The sequence below is a fragment of the Pieris napi genome, chromosome 2 (assembly GCF_905475465.1).
Source record: "Pieris napi chromosome 2, ilPieNapi1.2, whole genome shotgun sequence".
Taxonomy (NCBI): Eukaryota; Metazoa; Arthropoda; class Insecta; order Lepidoptera; family Pieridae; genus Pieris; species Pieris napi.
This window is the reverse complement of record NC_062235.1, coordinates 261,073-277,122: the sequence shown is the minus strand read 5'-3', so window position 1 is coordinate 277,122 and position 16,050 is coordinate 261,073. Positions and strand designations below refer to the sequence as shown.

At 34.6% G+C, this 16,050-nt stretch overlaps 3 protein-coding genes across 4 annotated transcripts; 2 read left to right on the top strand and 1 right to left on the bottom strand.

Moving 5' to 3' along the window:
• The first annotated feature begins 167 nt into the window (after nucleotides 1–167).
• Nucleotides 168–3,600, top strand: LOC125058237 (ATP synthase subunit alpha, mitochondrial). The gene is made up of 10 exons (XM_047662271.1): nucleotides 168–327; nucleotides 697–819; nucleotides 969–1,082; nucleotides 1,465–1,729; nucleotides 1,797–2,021; nucleotides 2,106–2,275; nucleotides 2,371–2,465; nucleotides 2,546–2,765; nucleotides 2,927–3,094; nucleotides 3,180–3,600. The coding sequence occupies exons 1-10, from the start codon at nucleotides 262–264 to the stop codon at nucleotides 3,390–3,392; spliced, it is 1,659 nt and encodes a 552-aa protein (XP_047518227.1). The 5' UTR covers nucleotides 168–261; the 3' UTR covers nucleotides 3,393–3,600.
• Nucleotides 3,601–4,859: 1,259 nt separating this feature from the next.
• LOC125058225 (polynucleotide 5'-hydroxyl-kinase NOL9) lies at nucleotides 4,860–10,961 on the top strand. Its single transcript, XM_047662270.1, has 5 exons — nucleotides 4,860–6,719; nucleotides 6,787–7,000; nucleotides 7,402–7,881; nucleotides 9,982–10,148; nucleotides 10,572–10,961. The coding sequence occupies exons 1-5, from the start codon at nucleotides 5,060–5,062 to the stop codon at nucleotides 10,826–10,828; spliced, it is 2,778 nt and encodes a 925-aa protein (XP_047518226.1). The 5' UTR covers nucleotides 4,860–5,059; the 3' UTR covers nucleotides 10,829–10,961.
• Nucleotides 10,962–11,246: 285 nt separating this feature from the next.
• LOC125058250 (ras-like GTP-binding protein Rho1) lies at nucleotides 11,247–12,610 on the bottom strand. Of its 2 annotated transcripts, none has more exons than XM_047662289.1 (2): nucleotides 12,476–12,610; nucleotides 11,247–12,268 (listed from the first exon to the last, which is right to left on the bottom strand). In XM_047662289.1, exon 2 carries the CDS (start codon nucleotides 12,261–12,263, stop codon nucleotides 11,685–11,687), a length of 579 nt encoding a protein of 192 aa, XP_047518245.1. In that variant the 5' UTR covers nucleotides 12,264–12,268; nucleotides 12,476–12,610; the 3' UTR covers nucleotides 11,247–11,684. The 2 variants fall into 2 exon arrangements, with proteins under 2 accessions (XP_047518245.1, XP_047518237.1); XM_047662281.1 differs by having other exon boundaries at nucleotides 12,395–12,569.
• Between the last annotated feature and the right edge of the window lie 3,440 nt (nucleotides 12,611–16,050).

Sequence of the window (16,050 nt, the reverse complement as noted above, 5' to 3'; positions counted from 1 at the left end):
CCTTATTTGAGATCAAAAAAAGAAAATTTATTTTTAATGCAGTATTTAATGATAAGATGTATAAGAGTAGAGTAATATTTAAATAAAATTAAAAGGATTCATTAACAGCAATAACAGGAAATTATACGTTTTTGAACGAAACCTTTTTTAAGTGCAGTTCGCAATAGACAATTATCAATTCTGTCATTTCCGGTAATATCGCGACGAGTTCCGAGCGGAGAACATCAGAGTTGTTATAAAATTAATAAGAAATAGTGTAAAATGTCGCTCATCTCCGCTCGTGTGGCCTCTTCGGTGGCCAGGCGCTTGCCCAATGCCGCTACAAAGGTAACTATTGTCCCATTATATTTATCGGTTGTTAAAATACTTGGATAACCAAACCATCCCGAATGTCGTTTTTCTTTTGGTATATTTTAAGGATTTCGGCAATATAAATGGAAATAGGTTACTTATTGATTAATTATGTAAGTAAAACTTAGTCAAAAATGCTTTTTTTCCATGTAATATATCTAAAATAGCGGTTCTCAAAAGTGATGTTATGTAATAGAGGGCGATCGGCTGGTTGTCAGATACCATGTCCATTTTGTTAGGGTCTTCCAATAAGATGTTAATTAGTGTATTAGTGAAAGCTTATTTCAGTTGATGCACGTAAATAGCGTTTTAACTGTACGCTAATTTCTGTAAAATGGTATTCAGATCTCGAAAGTAGCTGCTCCTGTGGCAGCGGTGGCATCTCGCAAGCTCCATGTCTCCGCTCCTACACGAGGTACCGAAATCTCCGCCATCCTGGAGGAGAGAATCCTCGGTGCCGCACCCAAGGTTTGTGTTACATAAACTGTCAACATCTATTATCAGCTGATTTGATCAATGCTAGATTTGAGGTTATAGAATATAATTGCATATAATATCATAAATAATTAAGTATCTGATTAGGATATTACACATAAAGATTTGCAAAAATGTTTCAGGCCGATTTAGAAGAGACTGGTCGTGTGTTGAGCATTGGTGACGGTATTGCTCGTGTCTATGGACTTAAGAACATCCAAGCTGAGGAGATGGTGGAATTCTCCTCTGGTCTCAAGGTTTGTGTTATTAATATATAATTAACCCCAAATGAATACATTTTTATAAATTAGATTTCTTGATGAGAATCGAATTTATATTATAATTTAGCCTATTTTGTAGGCTTTTGATCTTAAATTCACTTTATCATCATCATCATTTGATGAAATAATATGCAAAAAAAATATTATTTCTTGGGATCAAAATATAATATAATATAAAGATAAGAGTGGTGATTTTTACATTGGGTGGTTGGGTTACTAATGTTGTATACAGAAATATCAAAAAATATATTTATTAAGTACTATTTATTTTGTAATTAGCTATTACTTGTGCATAATTTAATGAAAAAAATGATAAAACAATAAAGGCACATTTAAAAATTTGTGTTATTGTCTGTAGGGTATGGCTCTGAACTTGGAGGCTGACAATGTGGGTGTGGTTGTATTTGGTAATGACAAGCTCATCAAGGAAGGTGATATTGTGAAGCGTACTGGTGCCATCGTAGATGTGCCTGTTGGAGAACAGATTTTGGGACGTGTTGTAGATGCCTTGGGTAACCCCATTGATGGCAAAGGCCCTATTGATACTAAGACCCGTATGCGTGTAGGTATCAAGGCTCCTGGTATCATCCCACGTGTGTCTGTACGCGAACCCATGCAAACAGGTAAGTTGTGTAAGTATTTTATATGAAATATTTGACTTTATAAATATTATATTTTATTAAATTTTAGGTATCAAGGCTGTTGACTCTCTTGTACCCATTGGTCGTGGTCAGCGTGAGTTGATCATTGGTGACCGTCAGACTGGCAAGACTGCTCTGGCCATTGACACCATCATCAACCAGCAGCGTTTCAACAAAGGGGAAGATGAGAAGAAAAAGCTGTACTGTATCTATGTTGCTATCGGACAGAAGAGATCTACTGTCGCCCAGATTCTGAAGAGACTGACTGATGCTGGTAATTTTTTTATTTTAAACTGCTTATATGACTGATATTTGATTGTTAATTGACTGTTATTAAATGAATATAATTATTGTTCAGGTGCCATCAACTATACAATTATCGTGTCTGCTACCGCATCTGATGCTGCTCCTCTGCAGTACTTGGCGCCGTACTCTGGATGTGCCATGGGGGAGTTCTTCCGTGACAATGGCAAACATGCATTGATCATCTATGACGATCTGTCCAAACAGGCTGTTGCCTATCGTCAGGTATTATTATGTTCACATGTTATGAAATGGCTCATAATTTTCCGCGGGGAATACAATTAGGTTCTACATTTTTGTAAATAAATTTGTGCATGTAGATGTCGCTGTTGCTGCGTCGTCCCCCAGGTCGTGAGGCCTACCCTGGTGATGTGTTCTACCTCCACTCCCGTCTGCTCGAGCGTGCCGCTAAGATGTAAGTAAATAAAAAACCGTTTTATTCATTTTAATTTAGTCCTCAACTACAAGTTAATTTTTATGGAAAACATGTTTTAGGTCTGACAAGATGGGCGGTGGTTCTCTTACTGCTTTGCCGGTTATTGAGACCCAGGCCGGTGACGTGTCCGCTTACATTCCGACCAACGTGATCTCTATCACAGATGGACAAATCTTCTTGGAGACTGAGCTGTTCTACAAGGGTATCCGGCCCGCCATCAACGTCGGTCTGTCTGTATCCCGTGTCGGATCTGCCGCCCAGACCAAGGCTATGAAGCAGGTTAACTTATAACTTATTTCAAGCGTTGTACAAATCAAAAACAATTAAAAATATTCTAACTTTTTCTTTGAACCAGTAATTCCTACAATCCTAATCTTAAGATAATGTAAATCATATTATATATTGTACTATGTTTTTAACAAATCAAACATTGTTTACAGGTGGCTGGTTCCATGAAGCTGGAGTTGGCCCAATACCGTGAAGTCGCTGCATTCGCGCAGTTCGGTTCTGACTTGGATGCTGCTACCCAACAATTGCTGAACAGAGGCATGCGTCTTACTGAGCTGCTCAAACAGGGACAGTATGTTCCAATGGCTATTGAAGAACAGGTATATAAATTTAAAACATATTTTTTTTTTTCAAATTAATTGCATTATTTTACTATCACAACTATGTTTTTATTGCTACTCACAGGTTGCTATCATCTACTGTGGTGTCCGTGGTCATCTCGACAAACTTGACCCAACTAAGATCACAGCTTTTGAAAAGGCTTTCACAGAACATATCAAGACCAGCCACCAAGGTCTGTTGAGCACCATTGCCAAGGATGGACAAATCACAAAAGAGTCCGACGCGTCACTTAAGAAGATTGTTACCGATTTCCTGGCTACTTTCCAAGCGCAATAAAGTGTTCTAACTAGCTTCTCTTAAGATTGTATCGTGAAGCCTGACTTTAAGATACACCCTTAAGTCTTTAAAGATTCACTGCCTCAGTGATTTGTAGTGCATCATTCGTACAGACTGTATTAAAAGTGAATACAATCATGGAATGTATATTTATCTCTTGGAATCAACAGTGGTTACAATACATAATATAAATAAAATCAAACATCTATATTGTCTTTCATTTGTCAAAATTAATTGTTTTATGAACTATAATAGCCCCAGCTTGCGTCTTCACGTTAATTTGACGTAGCGACATGAAATATACTTAAGGTGCGCTTACACGGGCAATTAAAATTGCTCAATTCCAGTCAATACTCGTCAATTATGACGTCACGACTACATCAAGCAATTTACGGCAACGGCAACAAGCATCAATACTGCGCAATACAATATTGAGCGATATGGCACAACTTCATCAACTAGGCAATACTGTCCTACACGAGCATTTCCGTATTCGCTCGCTATGGACGATATTCTTCTTGCTGCGGCGGCTTGTTGCGCTTTTATTATTATTATTTAAAAACAAAAAAGAAAGAAAAGGAATAGGCGTCTGGTGCGTCAAATCTGGGTGCGATCGTTTTTGGCAAAGAGGCCGCAATTTTCATTGTGAAAATAAATTAAACAATTAAAGAAAAAAATAATTTATTAATTACATTTTTAATTTATTATTTTTTTAATTTTTCTTTAATTTAATTGTTTTTTTTTTCAAGAATTAGATAATATATTATTCAAAAACTTTACTAGAATGTCACGAACATACTTTGAATTACTTTTGAATAAAGTAATTAGAAATTATTATTATTTAGACCTCTCGCTGTCCCCGCGGAAGCAAGACGGCAAGCCGCAAAACAAACAAGTGCGAATGAGACATATACAAAAATTGCTAGGAATTTCCAAGTCCATTGGATATTAGTCAATTCGAATCTGCGACATTGAGCGATATGAAATATCTGGAGCAATTAGAAGCAATATCGCCGAAATAATTTATTGAAATTTATTGAATTCATTGAAATTGCTCCATTAATTGCTCCAGATCGGTCCATTCGTATCGCCGAGCAATTATTGCCCTCGTGTAAGCGCACCATTAAAAACCTTTTGGTATGGGAACACCATACCAAATTGAAAAAATCTGTCTAGGCTTGAGAAGTTTGACCTCACGGTAAAATAAATATATTATTTTTTTTAACGCTCTGTTACGCGTATTTACGCACAACGGACCAATTAGGAGTCTAATTGCGGAAAAAGGAGTCCTACCACCCTACCCGTATTTAGAATTTATTACATGTTTTTATATGGCATTAATGAATTTGAATAGATTGTCAATATAGGTGTAATCTGTTATGTAAATATTTTTTCCATAGATAATTAAATATATTCTGTAACTGTGACATATAACTATATACTAGAACTTCCTATGGCAATTGGCAATCAAAAGTTTATCCGTAAACTATTTGACAACCCTCATGATGAGATTGTGATGTGAGTACAATATTATTAACAATACGAGTTACCGAAAGACTAATAGAATTTAACCTTGTTATAAAGTTATTTTTAACAAGATTTTTTTACTTTTCATTCCCGGGAAATTAGTAAATATTCTTGAAGATTTTCTAGAGTACAATTTAAATATGGACTTGTTTGAACGGGCACATGTTTTTAAAATCAAAGACACAAAACCAAACAAGGAACAGATAGCCACAAAAAAACAGTTAAAATTGATGCTGCATGGTTATAAAACAAGTGATAACGAACTTATTAAAGAAGCAGAGAAATTAAAGGTAGATTTAAATGAATCCTCTTCAGTAAGTGGGTTTTCTGATTTAAACCTTACTGCGTCCAGCGATGAGGAAATTTATAAGCCAATTAGTGATTCTGAACTAGATAGACCTATATTAAATATGAATGCAATAATTCAATCTAGTCTTGATAATAGTACCAGTAGTGAGAATACAACTGCGGGTGACAGCTTAAATGACACAGTTACATCAGCTAGCTTTGCCAGTACTGATGTAACTATTCCAACATGTAGTAGCTCACTTACTGGATGTGATGAAGACGACTCGTCTTTAACAAATTTTACTCAAAACTCACCTTCATTAACAGAAGAAAGCATAATCAGTTCAATTGATTCATTGAGCGAATCCAATTTATGTGAATTTGATCCAAATGGTGAGTTAGCCTTACAGATACATGAAAAATTAAAATCACACAAACAGCAAGAAGTAAAAAAACAAATAAAGCATGAAAAAAGAAAAGTTAATGATGTTGAACTATTATCAGTTGAGAATAAAAAAAGCAAACTTGAAAAGAAATCAAGAAGTAAGAAAATTTATGATAAAGAAAAGAATGTAGATCCAAAATACTTACTTAAAAAGGACTCCAAAGTTTCAGATAATATAGTTTTGCAAGCTGCAGAGGTGGTCCATTCACCTTTTGTATCTATAACAGCTAAAGACTTACAAGAAGAAAGTTTTGATCATATACTAGGTGATTATAAACATTCAACAATTAGAAACCTTCCATTGGACAATCAGAGTACATTGTTTACAACAGACTCTGCCTTTCCAGTTGAATATTTTAGTGATACTGATATAAATATTAGAAACATAGATGAAGTAAGCAGCTTGATCCCAGAAGTAGATAATGATCTTAGTGTTTTAGATCTAGTTGAAACTGATACAAATAGTCTAACTATGCTGGAAACTGATTTGAAGGAGACAACAGAATCTATAGAGACTTGCATGCCACTGGATGAGTCAATATATGATGAGCAAATTAATGTCAAGTATAAAGTATATTTTGGAAAGAAAAACTGTATTATTGTATTAAGGCATCCTGCTGAGCTCTATATTCATGGTAAAGTAATAGTTAAAGCTCTAGGAGGATCAATAGAAGTATTTGGTCATAAACTAACAGATACTGAATGTCCAATTATAGCACCATTCTACTCATATGCACAGTGTTTCAAAACTGTTCAAAATAATAATGATTACAAATATTTATTCAGTAAACTACAGGAAACTGGAATTACATTTCAGGAAATTGAGGAAATAGTTGTCAATGTTGGTAACTATGATGGCATTTTATTTATGAAAACTATGGAATGTCCAAAAATGAATTTTGTGGCTCAGAACTTTCGTAACACAAATTTGTTTAAAACTAATAATCATAAAGGGAAACTGTTAGATAAAGCATCTACAGTCTTAGGTTGTACTTTATATTCGACAAGGCCACAAAAGTTCTTTCAAGAAAATCCTCTTTGGGAAACAGTACTGCCTCATAATGAATGTAAGTAGAATAATTATTATGTCACTCCTTTTTGATATTGTTAATATAAAAAAATTATGCGTTTCAGCTTCAACAATAGCAATTGCTTGTGGAGGAAAAGGCAGTGGTAAATCCACTTTTATGAGATATTATGTAAACAGACTACTTCAGCAGGGCCCAGTGCTTGTTATTGATTTGGATCCTGGGCAGAGTGAATTCACTGTTGCTGGCAATGTATCTGCAACAATTGTAGATAAACCTATATTTGGGCCAAGTTTTACACATCTTAAGAAACCAAACATGTTGGTATTTTTTGTTTAAAATATGTACATATATGCAATGCACTAAGCTGGACACTCCAGCTTACTTTTTGTATATTATATATTGGTATAGTGTTTGGAGCATGCATCCCATTCCTGAGGTTGTGTTTTAATTTTGGTAATGCTCTAATGGATTTTGTTAATATGTATACAATGTTCACTTGCTTGTATGGTATAGTAAGGAAACTTGTCCACCTGCTAAATATGTGAGATGTAGAAGGCCGATCAGATGCTAGACTATTAAAGTAAAATTATCAAAGAAATGGTATCCTGGACCTATATGGTTCTCGAATTCCATCGGATCATGCTTATAAATATATAATATAAACAATAATATGCTTATGAAACTTGTTTTAACTCAATTTTGCTTTGACTTATTACAGGTGCCTTAACATTGGAATAATAAGTACTATGGATAATATACAGCGATATGTTAATGCAGTTAAATGTGTTATCTCATACAGTAGAGATAACTTTAGTATGATTCCCTGGGTAATTAATACTATGGGAATGACTAATGCTGTAGGCTTAAAGTTTATGGCTCTTATAATAACACTTGCACAACCAGACTTTGTTTTACAATATGACTCAAGAAATGCAAAGAAGTGCTTTGACACTAGGCTTACTGCGGCAAATGTTAAAGATTTGTTACGAAAATATAAATATGATAAAATCTTTTCAAATGTAAAAAATGATGTTTCTGATTATTCTCTAATAATAGCACCAGAGGCGGAGATATTGGGACCAAATAAATCTCCGCTTATACCACGTGATGAGAGATATTTAAGTTTTTTAGCTTATTTTGGTGATTTGGCTGCTGATCTAGATCATGAAAAGTGCTTGTTTGGAATTACGCCATATGAGTAAGTTGAATAAAATATTTACTTTAGTTCATCCAACTTCAGTAGTTTATGAAAATGGAATTTTTGACGAGGTTATTTTTGGAGCATTTTGAAAATCATAAATACAAATTCTTGTCAGCTACTCTTTTGTTTTATCGACATTAGATTTCCGAAAAATAATTATAAAACTAAAGAGATGGTAAATACAAAATCTATATTATCGAATTCAAAAATTATCTTCGTTTTGAAGAGTCCATTTACGAGGAAGAGTAGGCTATGAAGGACAGCCACTTGACTACTACACTACCAATAGGACCGGAGCATCAATGACAGAAAATCTGCAAAAAATCTAATAGAGAGCTTCCATTGCATCCGCAAAAAACATGTCTTAAAAAGTTGCAAAAAAAACATCCGCGATAGTGTGTCTGTCCTTTTTATCGAGTCACGATAACTTTTTCAGTCCTAATTTTTAATCAATTACGTTCTATAAATAGGCATTAGGCAACAATGGGAACGTGTTTTAAACATGTTATTTACTTCTCAAACCTAATTACTTACAGTTAATCAATACCGTCTTCACCATAAAGACACACGGGGCCCGTGCCCAGGGCCCCCATTCTCAGGGGGCCCCGAAGGACCACATTTATTCTCAAAACATTTTTGTCGGGCACATTACACTTTTTTCACAAATCAATAATCTTAACAAGGTATTTACAAGGCAAATACTACGCCATTATATCGATAACTGCGCCTATTCCTACTGTACTAATTAATAAGGATATAATAGAAGACTCAACATAAATCTCGAAAGAAACCGTTATCGTAATCTTAACCAAAAAACCAGCAGCATTCTAATATAATTAATGACATAATATATCAACTGTATTTGATGACCTATAAATGGTCATACTTAGTAATTTTTTTAAATTATAATTAGCTTTTTTACTTTCCAAAAGGGCCCCAAATTCTTGTGTGCCCAATGGCCCCAGCCTAGTATAAGATGGCCCTGCAGTTAACCCTATACATTACAAAAAAAATATTGTATATTATTAATTATATAAATATCGATGAATATCTTAGGTAATATCATAGTTAAAAATAAGTCTGCAATAATGGTCATACACCTACCACACGCGTTATTATGATGTGTACGGGTTAGAAATTTAAAAATAACACTTTCATAAGAGCAACGACATTAAAAGACTTCAATTTAGTTTTTTTTATTCACGTGCGAACTACCTATCTCTTAATTACTTAAATTATCATTAAAAAAACGGGTCGAATTGGGAATGTGGTGCTGGTCTTCATTTAACTTAAAGGGAGGATAAGGGAGGACAAGTTCGACCAGTCGAACAACTAACCCGCCCTGACCCGACGACCCAGTGGCTAGGGTCGAGAAGTTGAATATAAGGTTGTTAATACGTTCGGAATAATTTTGTTAGCGCGATTCAGGATATGACGTCATCGTACCGATTGGTAGCCGAAGATTGTAGATGCCGCTACAATGAGACCTTGATAAAGAGTGTCTTCCTAACATTCAGGGTAAAATTCATAGTGACTCAGGGCTATGTATGACTTCCGTCTATGTATATTGTATGTTGAAACTGACAGCAGGCCAGCTACAAAAATATATGTATATAATTATGTTTATACTACAACTTCTAATTTAGTCTAATTCATACTTGATCAGACTAAAGTAAAAACTAGTTCGTATTGAAGTTCGTTTCTCATGTTTTATAATTCATGACGCATCGAGATACAATGATGTCACGTCACAAACACGTACTATCTACACTTACCTTCAGGTTTAAAAAAAATGTAATATTCAATTAGAAATATTTATAAATTTAAATTCAGATAATAGAGCAGAAAGGCTAGTTTAAAGACAAGTGAAATTTTAGCCTGCACTGAAGAAGCTATGTTGACCCAACTTACCCTGCCTAACTATAAGGATTTTAATGTTATAATTGACCACCATTTTAATAATTAAAATTACTATGTAGTAAACATTATCTAAGCAGCTCCTGGGACTTAAGTGTAGCAACTGTACAACAAAATAACTAATTCGCATCTTTTTTTAATTTTTCAGTAATTTTTTTAAATATTCCATTCTTGTTATAGGGTAAGCTTAAAAGATTTGACTGTCGCTGTAAACGTGAGGTTGAAAAACGATTGTATTACAAAAGTGATCAATGGCAAAGTGGTAGCGTTATGTCAACAAACGTCAGAATGCCACAACGCAAGGGTGTTTACATTGGATGATAAACCGCTGCTGTGCCACGGACACGGTAACGACATTATTATCACTCTTTATAACTCATAAACCTAAATTTGTATTAATTGAGTATATATTTTGTTGGCCATGTTCATTTGAAAAATAAAAGATCAATCTAAATTTTGAAATGATAAATGAGTAAAAAGAATATAATTAAGTTTATTACTATATATCAAGAAAATATTAACCTTAACAAAGTTTGTTTACTGTCTCAGAACTTAAGTTAGTTTAAGACAAGAACATTTACATAAACTATTATAATTTTAGCTCTTTCTTCAAGTAACACTGAAATGACTCAACGATGATGTAACTTGAACAAAGTACATCATTAATATCATATTTGTGTTATCAATATAAGTGCTATAATATACAACTTGATTATCTGATAGTGCACTGTTTGCAATACAATTCTTTATTCTTCTATGTATGTTTGCAGGTCTTATACGGGGAATAGACTGGCAATATGAGGTTATATATGTTTTAACACCTTTGTCTGGTGATGAGCTGAGGTTAGTTAATACATTGGTGTATGCTGACTGGGTACCAGAGCTCAGAGGACAGGAAGTATATCTTTCCGAAGGGACAAAAGTACCATACAGAACCTCAGCTCAACATCAACAGACAAAGCTAATGGCAGTTCCAAAAAGGCGATTCAACCCATTGCAGCTCCTAAAAATGACAAGGGATTCCTAAATTGAAAGCATGGTTCATTAGTAAATTTGTAATTGGAATAGTTCCAAAACATCTTAAATCATAAAAGGAAGTTAATGTATATTTCAAAGATAATTTTGTACTTACAATACTAATAAAACATAACATAGACAAATTGAATTTTAACTTAAATATTTCCCCATCCTAAACCTTTGATTTATAAATGCTGTATTAAATTTTATAAAAGTCAAAAAGTCTAGAAAAGATTAGTTAAAATGTAGGGGTTTAAAACTAATAAATAATAGCATGCAAGATCATACTCAAGTTAATATTCCACACAAACAATAGATTACAATAAACTGCCGGAAATCAGTATTCAATAAAATTTATATTAAGTGCTGTCTTGCAACAAACCTGTCAGAATGGGGCTAGCGCTCCTCTGTCAAATAAACATCCTACATAATTTATACACTATTTTATTGAAAAATTAAAATACAAAATACCAAACTAAACAATAAGTCTCGCTGAGACGACACCGGTCGAGGAATAAAATCTATTAGTTAAAGAAATGCTACTTGATTATATAACATGATAGTATAGCACAAATTTGTAGTGAGCCCAAAGAGGGCCCGCCTCGCCCCTCGACTACTCTGTTAAGGCAATTATTACGCTTATTTATAGATTATTATAAAATATACAAGTACCGATTGTGAAAATATAGCCACACGAATACTGAGTGGGTGTGCGTGCTATGCGCGGCGCGACATCGTCGGGTCAGTATCGAGGAAGCACTGTGTGGCCGACGCCGCGACTGCTGCAGAGTTCGAGTCATTTCAAACTTAAGTTTCAGGCAGTATGCGAACAATTCATAATCAGAGTTCTTGCGACAACAGCACAATTACAGCAGAGAACACCTCGTCTTCTTCTTCTTCTTGACTTGTAATGCAGCACGGGTTGCTGTTTCAAACACCTCGCGAACACCCTCCTTGCTCTTAGCGGAACACTCAAGATACGCGAAAGCGTTGATCTTTTCAGCCATCGCACGACCTTCCTGAGGTTTGACCGGCTCCTGCTTCATCTTACGCAGCTCATTGATTGTGGCCGGGTCATTACGCAGGTCTTTCTTATTGCCAACCAGGATGATAGGCACATTGGGGCAGAAATGCTTAACTTCTGGCGTCCACTTCTCAGGGATGTTCTCAAGCGAGTCTGGCGAGTCCACTGAGAAGCACATCAGGATCACATCAGTATCCGGATATGAGAGTGGCCGCAGCCGATCGTAATCCTCTTGGCCGGCTGTATCCCATAAAGCGAGCTCTACTTGCTTTCCGTCTACTTCAATATCGGCAACGTAGTTTTCGAATACTGTCGGCACATACACTTCCGGAAACTGATCTTTACTAAATACGATCAACAGGCATGTTTTACCGCAAGCTCCGTCACCCACAATCACTAATTTTTTACGTATCGCAGCCATCGGTCCTGAAAAAGAATAAAACGCAAATTATTACGATGAGCGTCAACGCCTTTCATGACTTATAAATATGGCCGCCGTATAGGAATATGGGAAGGGAGTAGTCAGACAAGCCCTCAAATGTGAATAAGCACCTGAACTAGCGGAAGAAGAACAGCACCACCACATAGTACCCTCACATGCGAGGGTAATTATTTAGTATATTTTGTAGATACCTGAAGATTCTGGCTAATTTCTGTAGAAAATTGACCTATCGACACTTTAACTCATCACAAGCACTTTCGTTTCATTTATATGACAGTGTTACCACTTTGAAAAATTGGCACTGTCTGATGCCGTGGAAGGTAAAACTAAAATTACTAAAAGTATAATATTCAACGATATTTATTAAAAAATGATAATTTGTAAATTGACTTCTAGTTTATTTCTAAAAAGGACTTGGAAATAAATTTCTACATGTAATTTTAAGTTATACATTATTTCCTTGCCAGGTATAAAAATGTAAACAGAATCTATTTCACGATTTTTATCATCTTGACAGTTAGTAGTTGACATCTTTTGACAATAACAAAATTCTTGTCGAATATTGCCAACTTTTATAGCTACTTTATAGCTAGATATAGCAATTTTTTGACGTCAGACAGTTAGTTTTTTAAACTTGTAGCTAAACTTTTTAGCTACTTTTTCTAGCAACTATAGGTTTTGAGATGTTTTTGTAAGTACAGCAGTAATAAACATAAAAATAAAATAATAATAAAGTAAATTATTTAAAAATTACTTGCCTCGTCTGGGAATCGAACCGACTTAAATGTAAAAAAAACACCCCTACTTTTATGATGCCAATCGAAAGAATGGCCAAAAACTAATAACTCTTCTTAAGTAACATAGTATTTTAAAAGAAAGGAACAGCGTGAATATATCTTTTTAATCAAATTAAAAACATTATCTATCGTATTCGGCCTAAAAAAATCCGTTACGAGTCTGTTACTTTAGAAAAGTTATTAGGTTTTGGCCATTCTTTCGATTGGCATCATAAAAGTAGGGGTGTTTTTTTTTTAATTTAAGCCGGCTCGATTTCCAGACGAGGCAAGTAGTTTTTAAAAAATCTTTGAATGCAGAATTACTAACTTTTAAAAATAACATAAAGTCTTCTTTTAGTAAAATACCCTATCTGCGATATTTAAGGTACTTTCCCTTCATGTCTCATAACTTTGGGACGCCCTGTATTATATTTTTATTTTTGTTAAAAATATTTTTCCTTTACCTCTCTCTGCTGGTACGATAAGGCTGTATATACTTTACTTACAGCCTTATGGTAGTATACTCAGATATGTACAGTTATTAATGACCTTAAGGGACACCTCAAACGTCGTCGGAAGTTTTTATCAGCTGTAAAGAATAATCTGGAGTAAAATGTATGGCATCTGGTTTTTTTTGTTTATTTATATTTGTTACATATAAAATAACAATAATCTTTGAAAATATTACTCCCCATATTACTCTAGAAGCATTTGAAAAGTCATCTAAATTTCGAAAATTTCATATATTTTTTATAATAATATTTTTATTTGTTACCATTTATAATGAACGGCTATAATGTACAACGCAACGGCGGATCCAGGGGGGGGGTCATGGGGGTCATGACCCCCCCTGAGCAGGACTTAGCTGGACCACTAATTGAACATAATGATTTTATATATAAATTTGTCACCATACAGATTATATGTAACTACATACCTTCAATATTTAATTAATTTAATATAATATAGTAACTTTGTATGATGGCAAACGTTTGGGAACGAACGCATCGAAAAATGAATTTTCCGCGCCACACTTGCGCACGCTTGTCGACTATGAAACGTCTAGCTAGACCTTACCTCAATCGGAATGACTAAACTTCAACATATCATATAGGTCGGTTATCGAAAGCTGGCGCGTTCACAGTACTCACACTAATGCAATTTCACTATACAGTATGTTTAAAAATATGACTTTTTTGCCAAGCTATATATTTTAGTCTACCCTGGTTTTAGTAAGGTTGGGTGGGTTGTAAATAAATAAAAATGTGTCATATACATATAAATATTATGTGCATACGTGATACGATGGTGGATTGTTGTAAGCCCGACCAAGAACGTAAAAGAGTAGTTTGTGTAAATAATTTTTCATTTTTCGACATAAGCTCCATCTAGCTCAACACACTTCACTTTTACTTCACTAACTATTCTTTCAATACTCCTCTTAGAAACCCCAGTCGCATCTGATGTCAAATTAAATATAACATTTTTTCATTAAACTGTTTTTATTAAGATGCTTAAAATAATTAAAAACATTGTGCACCATTTTACGAGATTGCCCTGGTAATGTTTAAAAAAAAGATCAACATGTACAGTAAAGATCAACATTTTAGTTTGACATCACGTCTCGCGCTTATTCACAGATACTACACGAGCACAAAGTGTAAATGTGTTGAAGCCGCCAGCTTTAGATAACATACCTATAACATAGTATTATTTTAAATTGTGACATCAATATGTATCCTAATATAGGAAAATTGGATTCACTACCCTGTCAGCGAAGCGAAGGCAGACAGGTCTTTCTCTACGTTGCGCAGAATTAAATCGTGGCTAAGATCTTCAATGGTTGAAGATCGCCTAATCGTACTGGCACTTCTCCACGTTCATACAAACGTACCCGTTGACGTAAATAACGTAATAACGCGTTTCGGGAAAATTAATAAAAATATTTTGTCTGTTTCTATTTTGTTTGACGGAATCCCTTGTCGTACCATCTCTTCACTTTTGCGGAGTTTAGCGTAATACCTCTAGCTGTTATGACAAAACATTCACCACGGTTATGTGATATATAATAATATATAATAATAGGCTGCCTCATTCCGTACCTGATAGTCAGGCGGAGCTAAGCGTCAGGCCGAGCTAAGCTCGCCAAAACAGCCCGAGCTGAGCTGTAAAGGCCTTAGAGGCCAACAGCGAGATTCCACTTAAAAAAATACGTGATAGTGTTTCTCTGGATGTCTTCAAGAGAAGATGGTAATATGTACGTGTATACAGAGTGGTCCAACTAGTGACGTCAATAAATTTTTTTTAGATTCCTCACACCTAGGGGCATACGAAAATACCCCATGTATGTTCCGCCATTTTTTGTAGTTTTCGAGTTATACATTTTTTTGTGTTTTTTGAATGTTTTCTGCCAGCGAGGTTTCAAAACTTCATATCTTTTTTTGTTGTAGGTATTTTGCAGTTTTTTTTCTGTTAAATGATTGTCTTAAATGTTGGTTTAATAAAAAAAATCTCAGCTTCCTACAATTAGTTAAAGCTACTCAAAAAAGGTTTTAAAGTTAGAAGTTTAGTTTTTAGCTGGATTTGTCCAAACATTCGACTTCAATTTAAAAATTCAAAAAGAAGTTTCCATAGGTTCTGGCTAAGAAATAAACAAAAAATCGCGGAACATACTTGGGGTACTTTCTTGTACTTATAATTTAATCAAAATTTAATTATAAGTTCTTGACTTGACCACGACTATGTGACCCCCTCCTGGCGCCAAAGCTGGATCCGCCCTTGCATAGTGCTCAGAGCCATTTTCAGATATATGTAGTAACAGCCTTCTAAGCGTAATTCAGGTTGGGTCATTTCACAGGTATTTTTTGTTCATGGGCTTGTGGTCTATATTGCCATAATATTTAAAAAAAAACAGTTGACATTTGGCAATTATGTATGTATACTTAATTTCTGTAATGATATTTCTAATACTGATGGAATGAAATTATTAA

Coding starts and splice junctions, on each gene's coding strand:
- LOC125058225 (XM_047662270.1), top strand. CDS start 5,060: ATGGACTTGTTTGAACGGGCACATGTTTTTAAAATCAAAGACACAAAA. Junction 6,720..6,786: donor AGTACTGCCTCATAATGAAT/GTAAGTAGAATA, acceptor TATGCGTTTCAG/CTTCAACAATAGCAATTGCT. Junction 10,149..10,571: donor GCTGCTGTGCCACGGACACG/GTAACGACATTA, acceptor GTATGTTTGCAG/GTCTTATACGGGGAATAGAC.
- LOC125058250 (XM_047662281.1), bottom strand. CDS start 12,428: ATGTGGTGGTGCTGTTCTTCTTCCGCTAGTTCAG. Junction 12,269..12,394: donor TTCTTCTTCCGCTAGTTCAG/GTGCTTATTCAC, acceptor ATTCTTTTTCAG/GACCGATGGCTGCGATACGT.
- LOC125058237 (XM_047662271.1), top strand. CDS start 262: ATGTCGCTCATCTCCGCTCGTGTGGCCTCTTCGGTGGCCAGGCGCTTG. Junction 1,083..1,464: donor AATTCTCCTCTGGTCTCAAG/GTTTGTGTTATT, acceptor TATTGTCTGTAG/GGTATGGCTCTGAACTTGGA. Junction 2,466..2,545: donor CTCGAGCGTGCCGCTAAGAT/GTAAGTAAATAA, acceptor AACATGTTTTAG/GTCTGACAAGATGGGCGGTG.